The sequence below is a fragment of the Drosophila virilis genome, unplaced genomic scaffold, assembly GCF_030788295.1.
Source record: "Drosophila virilis strain 15010-1051.87 unplaced genomic scaffold, Dvir_AGI_RSII-ME tig00001240, whole genome shotgun sequence".
NCBI lineage: Eukaryota > Metazoa > Arthropoda > Insecta > Diptera > Drosophilidae > Drosophila > Drosophila virilis.
This window is the reverse complement of record NW_027212832.1, coordinates 25,001-42,596: the sequence shown is the minus strand read 5'-3', so window position 1 is coordinate 42,596 and position 17,596 is coordinate 25,001. Positions and strand designations below refer to the sequence as shown.

At 43.8% G+C, this 17,596-nt stretch overlaps 1 protein-coding gene and 1 long non-coding RNA gene across 3 annotated transcripts; both read right to left on the bottom strand.

Annotated features, from left to right (window-relative positions):
• Positions 1–1,059: 1,059 nt before the first annotated feature.
• LOC116649866 (uncharacterized) lies at positions 1,060–2,931 on the bottom strand. 2 transcript variants are annotated; one of them, XR_004302757.2, is made up of 2 exons: positions 2,251–2,931; positions 1,060–2,186 (listed from the first exon to the last, which is right to left on the bottom strand). It is a non-coding gene; the product is annotated as an uncharacterized lncRNA (long non-coding RNA). The 2 variants fall into 2 exon arrangements; XR_004302756.2 differs by having other exon boundaries at positions 1,060–2,183.
• A 1,673-nt stretch (positions 2,932–4,604) lies between these two features.
• On the bottom strand, positions 4,605–10,868 carry LOC6623203 (AF4/FMR2 family member lilli-like). The gene is made up of 4 exons (XM_032433089.2): positions 10,249–10,868; positions 8,163–9,136; positions 6,531–6,602; positions 4,605–6,200 (listed from the first exon to the last, which is right to left on the bottom strand). The coding sequence occupies exons 2-4, from the start codon at positions 8,979–8,981 to the stop codon at positions 5,379–5,381; spliced, it is 1,713 nt and encodes a 570-aa protein (XP_032288980.1). The 5' UTR covers positions 8,982–9,136; positions 10,249–10,868; the 3' UTR covers positions 4,605–5,378.
• Positions 10,869–17,596: the final 6,728 nt, after the last annotated feature.

Below are 17,596 nucleotides of genomic sequence, written 5' to 3'. Positions count from 1 at the left end.
CGCGGTGCAAAACAAATGCCATGAAAACATTTTAAAATTCAAATCAACGCGATTTTTGTTGTTTCCTTATATTATTTTGCACAGTTTTCAGAGCTGGCGCAGTTTTTGCCTTTTATTTTTATTTATATTTTTAGTTGTTGTTTTGTTGCTGCTCTTCTGTTTTTTTTTTTTTTTTAATTTCTGGTCACGTATTTGTTTTGTTTCGTTTCATTTTTGGAAACAATATTGTGCCACGACAATAACGCCAGTCGAGCCGGGCTCATGTCCGGGTTAAGGAGTGGGAACCGGCGGAGTTTGAGTGGAAACCGAAGCTGGAGCTGGAGCTGAAGCTGAAGCTGGGGCTGACGACGCTAAAACTGTGGACGGGTCTGCGGTTTGCAGTCGCAGTTGGATTCGGCTCTGAATTTGTGTAATGTGAGCCAATTACTGGAGGAGGCTTTCGAGTGCTCGTCGTCTGGCAAAATGTTTAACATTTGCGAGCGTTGTCAGGGCTAGGACATAGACGACGAAACAGTTGAATGCTGCACAAGAAATACCCTCGATTGAAGTATATTAATTGTCACTCGGTTTCTAATGGCTATATACTCGAATCATCCAGTCAGCTTTCGGATAAGCTATGTTTTGTTAATAAGGCAACATCTGTACCAAGTTTTATCTGAATAGTTTTACACGAAGCAGAGTTCACATAGATAGTAGATAGACGGATAGACTCGGCCGGCATAAGGGATAGACTCGACTTTAGGAAAACCTGTTTCTACATTCAAAGGAAACATTCATACCAAGTTTCATCTGAATAGCTTCACAGGGAACAGAGTTAATTTGGATAGTAGATAGTTTGACGGATAGATGTCCGGTATAGGGGATAGACTCGACTTTAGGAAAACCTGTTTTCACATTCAAAGGAAACATTCATACCAAGTTTCATCTGAATAGCTTCACAGGGAACAGAGTTCACTTGGATAGTAGATAGTTAGACGGATAGATGGGCATATTTTCTGCATAGACTGCTGCAAATAGTAGCTAATATCTCTTGCTTCATCATGCCCTGTTATCAAACACTTTTACAAACATAGGGTATATATGAGCTGAAATTTATTTTTGCGCAGCCATACAGCAAATATTTTTGGTCTTTATATTTGATTTTTGTGGGTCTGCATCTGTCTCTGGGCATAAATCGTCCTTCTATTATGGCATTCAAATTTGCAAAATGCGAATACGTGATCTTCGGCTTATAATTACTCTCCAGCCTTTCAGACTTCCAGCTCTCCAGTTGTCGAGTTCTTTTGGGCTCTTTTTGTTTGTTTTGTTTATTTCGCCTGCTGCTTCTTCTTCTTTGGGCCAGTATATGGCCGTAATTCTTAATGGCCCTGGCACATTTCTCTGCCATTTCGTGCATTTAATGATTTTTATTTTTTACTTCTCCCATTTTTTTTTATTTATTTTTTTTATTTTTGGTTGGTTCTCTTTTGTTTTTCAGTTTTATTTTCTGGGCAATTTGATTTGAATGCTGTGCTATTGTTCGGCTTCTGCCATTATTAGTCTCATGAATTTAATGGGCCTTTAATTATTTCTTATAATTTTAAAGCTATTATGTCGGCTTATAAGACAGCTGGCAAAAAATAAGTAAATAAATAAAAAATATAAAAATATGAATAGCTAAACGGCAAAAAGCGTCAAAACTTGTCTCTCAGTTTGAAAACCAAAATCTGAAGCGGTCGCCAGCTTAAAGTATTTGTAAAATTTAAAGACTTTTATCAATATTAAGAGATTGTGGGTTTTGTTTAAGCGAAATGCTTAAATAAATCTAGGAACTCTGGGAAGCACTGAGAAACTCTGAGTCGGATTCTGAGCTGCTTATGGAACTAGATCTTTTGTTCGGAGTGGTTCCTATTTGTCGTTCCTACAAAAATATAAAAAATAATTTCCTTTTCGATATCGGATATTGCTGAATACTTTTGTTTAATTGATTTATGTTTCTGCTACTAATTTTCATGTTCCTGTATTGGAATAGAGTTTTTCATCGATGAGAATTCTAGTAATTATATGTTGGTCTAACTTATCCTCCAGTTATTTGTCCTTAGTCCTATAGTTATTGCTTTTGATGAATCTATATAGTTTATTAATTATGATAAATAATTGAGGGTAGTCGTATTATTGGGTTCCTCCTTGGCTTTCCATTAAACCTGCTGGAGAGAACTCGAGGAACTTTAAGGCGAACTAAACTTGTGCCAACTTGTTCAGCTGCATTACCTGTCCGCTGTCCCTTTGGAGCAACAAATTAGCTGCAACAGCAACGCCTTCTGCCTCGCTTAGCTGTTGTTGCAACATCCGGAACTTTGTTGAGCGTGGAAGGGGGAGGGGGGGAAGTCGCCTCGTAGCTCGTAATTTACGAGCCAGCAATCGCAGACGACTATCGTAATGGCTGGTAACAGCATTTGTGCATTTTGTTTAGCCATAAATCATATTGGTAATGCAACAACAACAACAACAACAACAACGACAACGACAACCAGACTGGATACCCCTCCCCCTTCGGAGCCAAGTTCCATTCGCAGTCTCAACTCGTGCTGCCCTTTCAGAATGCACTTGGACAACATTGTTGAGCATCGTCTGCGACGCAGTTTCTTGACTTAGTTTTTTCTCTATCTTCTTCTTCCTCTAGTTATTGTTATTGTTGTTGTTGTTGTGAAACGCTTTTGGCTAATTGATTTACAACACTTTCCAACCTTTCCCAATACTAACTGACACCAGCAGGGTTCTTAACGCCTCTGTTTTATTTACCCCGCCTTATATAGTACAGATATATAGCTCCACATACATATATATATACTTTTTTTTTATCAAACTCGAGAGCTGCGTAGAGTGGGGCGCGGGTGGGGAACTTGCTCAATGCTTGATTGTGTGACAATCGTAGGGGCATGTACATAGAATTTGTGTGTGTGTGCATATGGTCGCTTATCAACACTGTTATTGTACAATACTGCAAACGTTTGTGTGTGTGTGTGTGTGTGTGTGTGTGTGTGTGCTGGCTCCCTGGGGCCGCATCGGTTGGCGCGAACTGTTTGCGAAAATAATTTATGGCAAACTGTTGATTGTTGACATGGGGGCCCCAGAGCTCAAGTTAAAGCCTCGCAGTCTGCCCCTTTGTGTGTGTGTGTGTGTGTGTGTGTGTGTGTGTGTGTGTAGAATTTATCATTAGTTTTTATATGTATACAATTTGATGTTGCTTTCAGCTTCGCGAAGCGAAACCAAAACGAAACGCGACGAGCAAAACAAAAGCCCCCAAACAAACGACAGCTGCTTGGGGCCTGTTGATGATTTTCAAAAACATTGCGTCATTTCTACAGCCGACTGCCCCCGGCTCCTCTTCTCCTATTCTCCACTTCTCCACTCCGCTGCCCGCAGACCCACCCGCTGATGATCGGAGCAACATGTCGAGGCACGTTGCTCTGGCGCTCGTTTCCTAGAAAATCGCCACAAATTCTACGAACTGGCGCACTCGACGCAACGTCAGTTGTGTGAGGGGCATACTATGTACTCGATACTTGTGTGCAGGCATCGATACTATGTTTAATCGTTTACAATTACCCGCACAGAACTGTGGGCTGGTTCTAATTGAAATTCAATTAGCTGTGTTGGCTCGACTAGCAGTTACCCTGTACTCAAACATGTTCTAGTATTTGTTGGAGCCTAGTTCCATGTGTTGAATCGAATGAACCTCTTCATTGGGATCTCCTGCAAACAATGCGGCCTTGAGCTAGATATGACTAGAGTGCATAGACAAGTCTATTCAACATTTCTTATCAGCTGACGTTTATTTCTAGCTCTTATCAATGGGTATAAAATTAATTTGCTTTGATTTCGTGCTCGGCAAGGGGTGTACGTGCCCCAGCCTCAAGGTTAAGTGCGATTTGTTTGTTTCCAACACAGTTCAAACTATATTTGATCATTATTCAATATTTATCTGAATATAATATGTATTCACAATTGTTTTGTTTTTGCAATTAATAATTTTGAATGCTTTGCAGGCAAGTCTGCCCAAGTAGCTCTGCGTTACACTCGACAGCTTTTCTGATTTATGATCAAAACAAGCAACAATTGCTCCGATGTCATATTCTGAGGCCCGAGCCAAACAACGAACTCCATTGTGCCCCAGAACCCAGAACCCAGAACACAAATTAGGCACGAGTGCTGCGTATAATCGCATTATAAATGCGCAGTAAACAGAGCTGCGATTCGATACGTAGAGCTCCCGAAGAATGCAGTAGAAACCAGTTGAAACTTGCGGGTCTCCCGCTAGATATGCCCAGGTGCGAACCCCCTGCCCCAGTTCTATTGACTCATACGGCGGAATCTTAACCTTCTTCAAGTCGTACATGAGCACATCTTAAATGATTTTTCGATTTAGGCTGGAGAAGTCGGATGATTTGCCCCATACTTATCGGATCGGTTGCATTTCTTATAGGCATTGAGATATCATTTTCGAAATGAAATAATTCAACAGTTTTATTAGTTAACTCTTGCTCAAATTCAAATAAGTTTCAGTAACAAAATTGTAATAGATACTTAAATATATTTAAATGTTCTGTTTTCTTTTTTATATATATATATATATATATTTTGTTTTATGTACATCGCGCTTTAAGTGGGAAACATGTGTAAGTATTTATAGCGTTTACATCTGGATATGTTCCCAAAACAAAATTGAATTAAGTTTACAGTTTTTTGTTGCTGATTCAACATGGGCACTTAGTATATATACATATACACATACATTTATTTAATGCATATCGATTCATTAATGCATAAGATAACAACTCTTAATTGACTACGAAATAAAGGCACCTGAGTTCAAAGTGTTATTGCCAAATGTAAATAAGGTAAACAAATAAAAATAAAACTCAAAAAATGTTTGCATAATAAAAAAAAAGAAGAAGGGATATAATAATATTAAACGTATTATTTAATTCATTTTAATTAATGCGTTTCCCTTGGCAACAAAATAAAGTAAAATAATATGAAAGGATTCTCGTGGGTTTCGCTGACTCTTGATTGACTAATCTGTGCGATATCGCTGATATGCGTCTATATAGTATTTATGTACATATATTTATATGTTATATTTTATGTATTTGTATAAAAGTACTTAAATGGTCTTTGTCCCTGAATGAAATGCGCTTGGCTTCTAAACCCGCCCCTAACTACCCTTAGAATTGTTGGCTCTTGTTGCTTCTTGCTTGTTGCATGTTGCATGTTGCATGTTGCATGTTGCATGTTGCTCTGTTTGCGTTGCTGACTAGTGCGTGTTTCTTCTTCTTCTGCTCTCGATCCGGTTGCCCGGTCGGGCCCCAGTTCCAGTTCCAGGTCTGCCCCGTCGTCTATTGCATCTTGTAGAGCTGCGGCGGCTCCTTGGAGGCCGGCATGCCCTGATCGTACTTGCCCAGCTCCGCCTCGTACAGCAGATTGTTGATCAGGTGCTTCACCACGATCTTCGACTTGGATGTCTTCAGCTTGCGTATGGTGATGGCCACGTACTCACCAAACACGCCGTACTCATCCACATGGCTGGCACTCAGATTGCTGCTCCCAGTTCCATTGTTGTTGTTGCTGATCTTGGGCGTGGCAGCGTTGCTTGAGATGCCGCTGCTCGCCGTTGTCGTCGTCGTCGCCAGCGAGTGCAGCTCCAAGGATGTGGACGAGTGATGGTTGTTGGTGCTTAGATGATTGGACATTGTTGGCGAGAGGGAGAGATCACGATCACGATCACGATCACGTTTTTGTGCCATGTTATTGGAATGTGTTTGTTGTTGCTGTTGCTGTTGTTGCTGCTGCTGCTGCGACTGTGGGTGCCCATTGCCGTTGTGGCTGCTGTGGCTGAGATTGTGGCTAAAGTGTTGCTGGAGCGTATGAAATGCGATCTGATTGTGGTTCATCTGCTGATGCTGTTGCTGCTGCTGCTGCTGCTGCTGCTGCGAGTGCGTTGTAGACTTGATCGGCGTCAAAGTCAGCGCACCGACCACGCCCCCGACAATACTAACCCCGCCCACGCCACCAGTGAGATCACCGCCGCCATCCAGCTCATCCATCTGCGCCTTGCGCTTGCGCGGATTATATGTCAGATCCGTGGGCTTATAATAGCTCGCAGAGAGCGGCGTGCTCGTCTGTCGCTCGAGCATGCCCAGCTCAGGTTCGTGCTCGATCTGTGTTCCAAAGATTAAGGGATGCAAGGGAAAGCAAGTAAGTGAATTGAACTTCGGTTAGTTAACTCTTCAACTTCATTAATTGATAAGTCTTAGTGATTCCACACAATTTACTAAATATATCCCCATCTCATCCTTAGAAATATACCCTGTTCTTAATTTAAAGCATTTTATATAAAATGTTTTTACTAACGACAAAACAAACTGTTTTTCTCTCTCTACACCCACGTGTATACCCCATAGTTTGTGTACGTACAGGGTATTCGAGTTCGGTCAATTGTATTAGAATTAATCGTGTGCTAGACTTAAGTAGTCGCACGTCGTACTCACAATTTCTGTTTTCACATCCTCGGCGCTGATATTGCAATAGCTCTCGCCATCCAAGTCGGAAGAGGAACGCGTCTGCGAAAGAGCGAGCGAAAACAAATCGTTAAAAATTAGCAACAACTGCAACAACAACAACAATCATGGCAAATGTTAAGAATTTGCCAGACAAATAATAATAACAAAATCAACAACAACAGCAACAACAACAGCCAAATAATAATAGGCAAAGACGAAGCAACAAAAAATAAAGCAGAGAGAAAAACAAATTAGAATAGTAATAAAAAATAAATAAATAAATGTGGGCAACAGACACAGACACGGACACAGACACGGACACAGACACAGACACACTTTGCATACAGATGACTGCGGCAGAGCCAGCGGCGATTAAATTAGTTAACGGCGGCGGGGCAGAGGGTGGCGACGCGGCGAAGTCAACATTGAAGTGGACCAACGAGCGGCCAGCGAAACAGAGAGGCAGAGAAGCAGACGAATAGACGGACGAAGCGAAGCGAACGAACGAAACAAAAACAAACGCAAAACGCAGCGCAGCAACCAGCTGAAGCTGAAGCTGCTGCTGCTGCTGCTGCTTAGGCGGGTCCATTGCCAGCGCAGGTGGGCGAGGGGTGGGGCAGCCGTTGAGGGGCAGGGTCGGCGCAAAACGTGTAGCTGCCGATTTCTACGGCTGATGCAACACACATATGGCTATTGCTATGGCTAACGTAGCGCAAATCAAAGCCAGTTGACACACACACACACACACACGCGCGCACAGGACACACATACTTGCACAACACACGACGCTTATCAAGCGCATGCGACGCAATAGCAGCCAGCGCCACAGCACAGTGACAAATAATTATTGCAAAGTGCCGAAGCGATAAATTGATAATATATCGATTAATTCATTTGTTACGAAACAAACTCGAAATGGCAACGCTGCAATTGCAGCGCTGAGTGCGAGTGCAGTGTTGCCACCCAATCAATATTTTTGATGTGTGCAATTCTTCTGTGCAAGGGCAAGGCGAACTGTTTAACAAAAGGAGTGCAAAGAAATTGTGCAAGTAGCAGTGCATACATATTGTGTTTTGTTTGGCACTAAAATGCTCGTGCCACTGTGCGCCACAGTTTTTGCTGTTGCTGGCTGACGAACCGCTAGACACCGAGCCAGCAGCGTCGGCGCGTGTGCTGCTGCTGCTGTTGCCGCAAAACAAGTCAAACCACTCACGCATACAAGCACACAAGTACACATGCACACATACACTCATTCTCACTGGCACGAAAAGCAAAAGCTTTACCGGAACGACAACAACAAACAAAACAGAATACTGCAGTTGAGTATACGCGATAGCTGAATACTCTAGCTAACTGAATTGGTAATAAGATGTTAAGCGAAATAGATTTTAATTTAGCACGATTATGAAAATACTGCAATAGTATGGGTTCAGGTGTGTATGTGTGTATGTATGCATGTGTGTACGTGCACGTGCATGTCATACCAACATGTCTAAATCTACAGACCGCATATACCCTGCGGCGTTGCAGTGTATAGAGCATAAGAAATGAGAAATAATATGCACAACAAAATAAAATCAATAAGAAATAGGCAATAGGCAATAGGCAATATACGCTTACCACAGCAGCTGAGACGGCTGCAGCGGCCGCTGCTGATGATGCTGTTGCGTCGCTGCCGCCGCTGTTGGCCGCACAGCCATTGGAATTGGCATCGGAGACCGCTGCATCGGCGTCCATAGTGTGTTCCCGTTCCCTGACGTTGGCCGCTGCTGCAGCGGCTGCCACAGCAGCAACAGCGGCAGCGACGCGAGCAGCGAACTCTTCGTGATGCTGCTGGTGCTGGTGCTGGTGCTGCTGCTGCTCAACCTGTTGCTTGCCAGCAGCTGTCAGCTGTTCTAGATCTAGGCTATGCATCAGCGCCAGTTTATCAGCTGCTTCCGAGTCCAGCAGCGCTGCCGCTGCAGCCGGCTCAACGTCGCCGTCAACGGCGGCATCCAAGACGGCGGCGTCAACGTCGCGTTCACCATCCAAAATAAATCGTATGGCCTCATATGCAAACCACATGGGCTGATAGTGAACGCCGCGGCTGCGTCCGTTGAGCACCTTGCCGTGCTCGCGATGGAAGGAGGAGCGCAGCGATTTGATTTTGGAGCGTATCGAGCGTATTTCCGTGCCATATTTTTGGCTGAGCAGCTTCAAGGCCTCGTATTTGGTCTGCTTGATGTGGTAGCCTTTGGTGTTGGGGTCCCACAGCACGCGCTGGCGTCGATAATCCTCGATGAAGCCCAAGATCGTTGCGCGCGACCACTCGATGCGGTCCGCGGGCGATGCCAGCGCCGACGGCGACGGCGGCAGCGCTGCGGCGTCCGCAATCAATGCAATGGCATTGGAGTTGGCGTCGAGTTTGTACTGCGCTGCGCTGGCGCCGCTGCTGGACATCGTGCGGAGAAAGTTAACTGTTAAGGAGACGTTTGTTGTGGTGGTGCTGCTGCTGCTGCTACTGTAACGGTGCAGTGGGTGGTGTGGCTGTGGCTGTGGTTGGTGCTGGTACGGCTGTGGTTGGGCTGGATGGATACGCGCGCGCGCGCAAGCGGCTGCCGGAGAGAGAGAGAGAGAGAGATAGAGAGGAAGGTAGCAAAGAAGGTAAACGCAACGCAACGCAAAACGCAACGCGACGTAAAAAAAAGCGTCCACAACACGTTGCTTTTGACTTTCGACTGAGGCGGCGGCGGCCGCGGCTAGCGGTTGTGTGGCAGAGGAAGCGTAGCGGCAGCGGCAGCAGCAGCAGCAGTAACGGCAGCGGCAAGTGTGGCGGCGGCGGCGACCAAACGGCAGCTCAGCTGCACTTTGTGCGAGAGAGCGCGCGACTGAGCGATGCACAGTGGTACAGAATTGAAATGCAATTTACCAAACTTGAAATTATGAAATTCTTTTGGATTGAATAATCCACAATTCATATGCATAGAGCAGAACTTTTTCAATAAAATGTAAGCAAGACACTAAAATCCTCTGACTCTTTGTTTTTTTTTTTTTTCTATAATACTGTAGCTGTAAATATGAAAAGAAAGTGTTCTTTTCAATGTATATGTAATTCGTAATTAATAGTTAATATGATTACTAGGAACTGCAATTTAAAAACAATTTGCCAAATCTATTCAAGATAATTATTTTTCTTTGATCAATTAGTTATCATTTTTATCATAATAAGTAAAATATAATAGCAGTATTATATAAATACCAAATTAGTATTTATATAAAATGGGGTTGAACAAAGCAAAAGGGGAATATAAATTGAAAGAAAATAAACTGCAATCAATGGATCGTTTACCACGTGGGCTCAGCTTTTTTTAGCCAGCGTGTACCACTGTGCGACGTCGCTTCGTCCAAAATCAACGCAAAGGTGTGCGACTCTGTGTTTGCTGTGCTTGTGTTGGTGTAGGCACACGTACAGGCAAGCTTGCGCGCAAGTGTGTGTATGTGCTGGTTGCAGCGGCACGCGGGGGCTTTTTTTCGCTCACTCGACGAGTCGCTGCTGCTGCTGCTGTTGCGGCTGCTCTGCCCGGAGACCTGTTGGTTGCTCGCTTGATAATGCGACGCTTTGTTATTGTTGTTGTTGCTGCTGCTGCTGCTGCTGACTGTTTTGGGTTTTCTATTTGTTGCTGCTATCAGCTGTTTTATTGCATGTTGTTGTTGCCGCAATACATACGTGCGACGTGACGTTGCTGCTGCTGCCGTTGTTGTTGCCTGCTGGCTGGTGTTGCCACTCGACGTTGACGTTACGATCCCCCGACACGTTCGTTGTTGTTTTCGCCGCTTCGTCGTTCGTCGTCGGTCGTTCGCTGTTGAAATCACGATTTGTACTAATTTCACATATTTAAACTGTGTGTGGCATGCGCGCTGCTCCAAACGGGCCAGTTGCTGTTGTTGCTGTTGTTGTTGCTGTTGTTGTTGTTGTTGTTGCTGCTGCTGCTGCCGCTGCTGCTGTTGGCCGTAAGTTCGTCACTTGGTTTTGTGCTCGCCGCACGCCCCCGCCCTTACGCTACAAACACCTTCCAATCTTGTTGTTGTGGTTTTAGCACTTTAGCACAGATCATTACCGCTATATCATGAGCTTTGCCAAAAGCTTAGAATCAGAACAGCTTTCTCTTCTCTTTACCTTATCGCAAAGCATATTAGAAATCGAAAGCAATTTACAACTTGTTTTTGTTTTGTTTTCTATACAATCTCTTGAAAAATGTGCAAATCAAATTATTTACATATTGTTGTCAGTTAGGGTATAACAATGTCGGCGCCATCTAAATCGTAATTCTCATTTCTCGTTTCTGTTCAGTTTCGCCCGTGCGGCGATCGCTGGTGCCTGCTGCTGCTGTTGCTGTTGCTGTTGCTGTTGTCGCTACCGTCAACGGCAACACGTTGCACAGTGGGCCTGTTGTGATTGCTCGGCTTCTGCGCATGTGACGAAGGCTGCCAAAAAAAAATTAGCTGGCTATTCGTGTAGCAAAGTGGCGGCCATGACGCTGGATATGCTAGTCGCGTGTGCTCGTTAAGATTTTGGCTACAACATACATTGTACGTATGCACACATGTCTAGCTGTGTGTGTGTGTGTGTGTGTGTGTGTGTGTGTGTGTGTGTATGAATACTTGAGCTTATGTGTTTAGTAGCACTCTTTGACAGTGGCTGACAAGCTTCTTATAATTTGATGAAAATGTTACACAAAAACCTAATGTTCGTTCCAAGTGCGGTGCGCTTTGTACCACTGTGCTACGGCGGCTACAGCTGTAAATTTTGTTGCCGTCGTTGAGAAGTTGTTATCGTTGCCGCCGCTGCTGTTGGACAAAAATAACAAAAACAAAATTTGCAAAAAAAAAAAAAAGCTTCACAACGCGGTAACAAATTTTGCGAGTCAGCAGAATCGCAAAAAGAATCAAAAAAGGAATTGCATTTCACGGCAAATTTGGTTGTTTTTGTTAATCAAGGGGCGGGTTGTTAGCTTAGTCGAGGGAGGGGGGCAAGCTGGGGAGGGGGGCAAGCTGGCTGACAAAAAACGGCAGCGTCGACGTCGCTCACGTAGGCAGTTTTGTTTTTGCATTTTGAGTTGACAACTTCGATCGATGTGCGATATTGAAATGCTCTCCCTCTCTTCGTAGCTTCTCTCTCTCTCTCTCTCTCTTTCTCTCTGCCCTTCATGTGCAAGTCCTCAACACGTGCAGGTTTTAATTTCGCCGAATTTTATTGTCGTAAGGCGAATTTAAAAACACGCATACAAATGCATAAGCAGAGTTAGAGCTTGTGCACTTCGCAATGCATTTCTTCGCTTACCCGCTCTCTCTCTCTCTCTGTCTTACTCTCTCCCTTTTTTAGCTCATGTCACCTCTAATACTCACAGCATTTTAACATTGCGGAAGCTTTCGTGACTGCTTCTGCTTCTTGCTTTAACTGCTCATTATCAAGCGCCGTTGCTGCTGTCGCTGTCTCCGCCTCTGCCACCGTCGACTGTGGCAGCGTCATGTTTGCCGCACCTACGATAACGGCATTAACTTGACTTGACTTTCAGCCCGATCCCCTTCCTGTGCCCTATTGAAATACCGCATCGCATCAACATGAACAACAGCCGCTCAGAGAAAGCAACGAGAAAATGCTTCGACTGCAGCGCGTAGCGCGCTAGCAAAAATTGAATCTGAAATTGGCTCTGACTGCGACAGGCGCTACCGCTACCTTCGCTGACATCGCTGCCAACGCTTGCGTCGCTGTCAACGTAAGCGACGCGCGTCGTGGCGCAAAGCTTTACATTCAATTTTCGTTTCAAGTTGACAAATTGACGTTCAAAGTTGTTTGCGCAGCATTTCAGTTACAGTTTCAGTTTTGCTGCCTGCCTTTTCCGTTTCCCTCATTCCCCGCGATTCTCCTGACCGATTCCATTACCGTTGCAATCGCTACACACCCATATCGTTGAGTTTGTCAGTTCTGGTTCCTTATTATTTTTATGATTTTTCACAATCTTTACGTCCTTTCGTTGCCTTAAAATGCAAGTACTTGAATGCGCGTGTGTATGCATGTGTGTGTATGCATGTGTGCGTATGCATGTGTGCTTGGCATATGCATGCTGCTGTACAATGAGCGACAAATGTTGATGGAAAAGTATTTAAGCAATACATTACAACTTAAACAAAAACAAAGACTGGGAATTATTAAAATGGAAATTCAATTTATCATTTGACTAATTAAAAAATCAGCGCTAATGAACTTACTATATTTGTTTCAGAAGCTTACTTAGAAACAAACGCTTCCTTACAAATTTAAATAATTAATGTACATTTATGCTTAAATGCACAGCTGAATGAATAATGCTGTCAGGCACTGTGCATAATAGAATGAGTTGCTGCGGTTCCTGTTGTTGTTGTTGTTGCTGTTATTGCTGGTTGTCATTGCCAACTAAATTGCATTGAGCTGTCACATTAGAGAAGCAACTCGATATGCCAGTTGCTTGCATCTCTCTGCACTGCTCTCCTTTGCTACGCTTTGCTTGCTCTCTGCTGCTCTTGCTGGCACTTTATACTCAGCTGAACAGTTTTTATCAATCAACTTTGGAGGTGTTGTTGTCGCCGCTATTGTCGCCGTGGTCCCCTTTGTTGTTGTTGTTGCGTGCACTTTAGTTGAAATTGGCGTTGACGTTGACTGTGTGGAATACATATTTTTATTTTTATTCAATTTCAACGTCACTTGAACGTCGCTAACGACGTCGGCGCCGGCGTCGTCAACATAATCATCATCATCATCATCATCATCATCATCATCGCCAAGAAGAACATTATCATTTGTGTGCCTGTTGACTGTGTTTGCTTTTGTTTATTTCAATTATGCAGCGTCTATCGTCTATCGTTTATCGTCTATCGCTTATCGCGCCAGGCCAATCCAATTGGATAAGCCGCGCAGCTGTCGCGCCGCTTAAAGTGCACTTCCTTATGGCCGTCTTCCCACTTGGCTAATTGGAGTGGGAACAGTGGGGACCAGTGGGGACAGCTGGGGCAGCAGTTCACAGCTCCGTTTCGAATTGCAATTGCAATTCCTACGGCCGCTTGAGTGAACGTTTATTTATTTACTTATTTAGTTTGTGCAACTGATGCGTATCTGTTGCAGTTGCAGTTGCAGCTCTAACGGGAAGTCGCCGTTGAGTGCGCCCAAAGGAAGTGCATTCGAATGAATGCACATCTGATAAACATAATGCCCATAGACAGCTACCGGCCCCGATACCGATATCGATATCAATCGCACCGGTTGCAACCACTTGAGTTGCACTTTAATTAGCTTTTGCACTGATTTCTCGTTCTGAAGGTTGCCCCCCCTCTAACGAACGTGTTGCGATATCCGCCTTACTGGCTTTCAGTTGGCAAATGTAACATGAAGATGCAAGCAAGTATAAATCCTCATGTTTATGCTTAGAAGGCAACAATCTAAGCGACCTTTTATAGAAAGCAAACATTTTTTATTTTCAAGAGTTTCTACTGATTGTAAAAATAAGAAGTTCATGTTGTTTGAACACTTTTGAAATCTATAAGCAGCTGGCAAATTTGACATGAGGATGCTAGAGCTGTAAACTTTAATAACTAAATACAGTCCTTATGCTTATGCTCAAAAGGAAAAGTGTTTATTTGTTGTCCCAGCAATAGACATACAATAAATTTGGGTTTATAAACAATAATATGCCGAATTTTAAATTTTATCAGGACAACGACCCAAATCATAAGACGCATATGATACGCTTGTGGTTACTTTATAACTGCGGTAAAGTCTTCGATACACCTGCGCAAAGTCCTGATCTCAATCACATCGAAAATGTGGCTAAAAGGCATCCAAGGAAGAGTGGCAGCAGTTGCTGAGCCATTATGATTTTAAAAAGCTTATTCATTCAATGAAAAAGCGTCTAAACGAAGTTATTAATACCAATTAAATTAAATATTAAAAAAATATGCCATTTCAATGCCTTAAATTAATTTAATTATTACTTATGCCAAATGTGTAAACAATTGTTTGACAATGAAAAAATCGACTATTTTTTGTTTTTGTATTATTTCTTACATATCATTCTTCTTCTTTATTACTATTTTTATGAATTCTATTAGTAAATACTATAAGCAGCTATAATAAATTAAAAAAAAAAAATATTTACAATATTTGAAAGTATTTATTTTTGCTAAGAAAGTCGAAAAATCATTTTTTTTTTTTCTAATGTGAAAACAATTTCTTGACATACTGTAATTAAATCCGTAGAGAATTAGGGTTTGGCTTTAAGGGCTGGATTTGATTGAGAATCAGTAAAGCACAATGAAAAGCAGATACAACTAACCTAAGGACCTGCTTAGAATCCTGTTTCAACAATTTGCCACGGCTTAGTTGGTAACTAAATCGCTTTTAACGTTTAGCAAACCTCAAGCATATAAATTCGCTGTTATTTGAACCTTTTGCCCGTTGAATTTATCCGGATTATCAGTAGGGGCTGGGTGCAAGGGTTGGGCCTGAGCTGAAACACGCTCGATTAAGACATTTTGCGGTCATCTTCATGTGTAAACCATTTGGGCCTGCATATAATTACGTCCGAGGCTTCTAGGCGGCTCATTCATCACGCTGCCAACGGGCATACGAAAAGTATCTCAAAGATTGTTAGCACTTGGGCCGAGAGTGGGCGTGTTTGGGCAGACAAGACAAGAGTTATTTATGTTGGATAGGCAGCGGCAACTATTAAAAGTAACTACTTAGCAAACACTGAGGCCGACCAACCCCCGACCGCGAACCCGACCCCAAACCCATTCCTGACCCCGTACCGGTCCGGACCGGACCGGAACGGACCACCCATCCGAAAGTTTTTCGGCAAAGTGCCATTTAGTTAAACATTTTGACACATGATAAATGAGTCGTAGAAGCCGACAACCCTCCATTAGGTCGGACATATGTTGAGCCCAGCCCCCATCCTTTGGGCACTGATCTCGCTCCTTCTGGCAATTAAAGTGCCATGAACGGCGCTTCGGTAACCCATAAATAGTATCTATCAAGAAAGCAGCGCCAACATGTAAATTTGCAGCCAAGCGAAAAGGACCTCCCGCTCCAGGCCTGAGTTCCAATCGAAGGTGGCGAACTTCCGCACAGCAGCCAAATGGAGAGAACTCATTAAATAGAAAGCATTTATTGCGTATCTAGATACAGCTCAAGATAGTTATGTATACAGATACAGATACAGATACAGATACAATTCAGCGAGCCGGTAATAGAATGTCATGAGCAGCTGACACGACGGGAGCTCGTCCAGAGGGTGCGAGATTGAACCAAGGAATGAATGAATGCTTGGCTGGTTGGTTGGATGGATGGATGGATGGCCTGCTCTGTGAATGGCGGGGTGTGATATCAAGAGTCAAAGTTTGAAGCAGCCAAAAAAGAAGCGTCGTAAAAGTCATCCTCGCCTGTCGACAGGAAGGTCATTTAAGTTTTAATGATAGAGTTCTCTCTCTCTCTCTGTGTGTGTGTGCCAGTGAATAGGAAGGAAGGATGCGCCATGGGTAATGAAAAAGTTGCGCCCCAGAACTTGCGGTTCGTTATGCTCCTCAGGGATAGTTAGTTCAGCGAGCAGCTACAGTCGCTGATTGCTTTAAGAAGAACTTTGGCATGGGCGGTTTATTGAAAGGTTGATGGAAAGCCAGTAACTATTTCAATTGGAATTATAGCAATCTAGTTTGGATGGAAGGCTAAAAGCCAGGCGAAACTTTGCTTTTTGTAAAATACAAGTTCTGAGCTGGGAGTTTTTATGTGTTGCATCCATTAATAATAGATAATTAAGGGTATTCAAGTTGTGTCTGTCTGTTTGGCAACAGTTTTGTAAGACAACAAACGTTAAAGCAAAATCCTATTTAGCTATGTCATATGGACTTGTTGTATGGAAACACAGTTAAATGCGTGGCAAGGGTATTTAATCTTCGGCACTCTAAAAGTAACTAATCCGTCAAAGGTCTGCTTGCTGTGGGTAAAAAGGAATTCGGGAACGGCTTCGACTTCTTTCAACTTTTTAGTTGCCTACCTTCTGAAGTCAGTTACATTTTGAGGGAATTATTAGTATTAATAGGAATAGCAAGGTCCTAGTCCAGCTGCGGATGCCAGCCCTCGCCTCGCTCTCAGATCTTTTGCATATTGAAAATCAAGTATTTTTTCCATCTGATTGCACACTGATAAAAGCTACGCATAATGCCGGATACATTTCCCTGTTAATTGAATGCGTTTCAAGTGCTAAGCCTCCCTTCACCCCTCCACCCGTTGGCTTGGCCTACAATTGGTGTCGAAGGGCGTGCTATTTGCTATTTGCATCTCGAAAACGGGGCAATTGACGCCGCTTTAGACCAGCTCACACTCGGTATCATTATCGGTTCGCTGTCGCATACAATAATTTGCCAGACTGTTTCTGGCTAACCCTCGTAATATCCAGCTCCTGCTGCGTTTTATGCCTTTCACGTGGCAGTTTTTGGGGCAGGGGTAGGCCGGAGTCCTAGCGGCGCAGGGGTGAGGCGGAGTCCCAGCTCGGGCGCACAACACTTTTGCGTAATAAGTGTATTTACTTTGTGCGAGAGTGTGTGTGTGTGTGTGTGTGTGTGTGAAAGGAATGAAAATGGCTTTCGCAATAATGGATTTCATTAAGGCCATGCAGGACAATGAAGGACCGTCTCTCGCTTTCGCTCTCGCTCTCGCTCAGATGCTGTGTGTGGACGCCAATTCAAAGTACGCCATGCGTAACAAATAAATTCATTAAGCGCAGCCAATGCCTCGTCCAGAGCATTATCATCAGCCAGGGTTCGGGGTCGGGCTGGGCCCGAGAACCGGCTGACTAAATGATAATAACAAAAGCCGCTCGGCTTGGCACGCGTAATTAAGTTGCATGTTCGAATGTGGCCGCGTTCAGGTCGAGTCCGAATTCGGTGCGACTCCCGGCTGGTGTGTTCCTCGCTAGCATCCGGCATCCGGCATCGGCATCGGCATCGGCAGCGGTGCCCAGGGCCTCGCCCACGCTCCGCCCGGA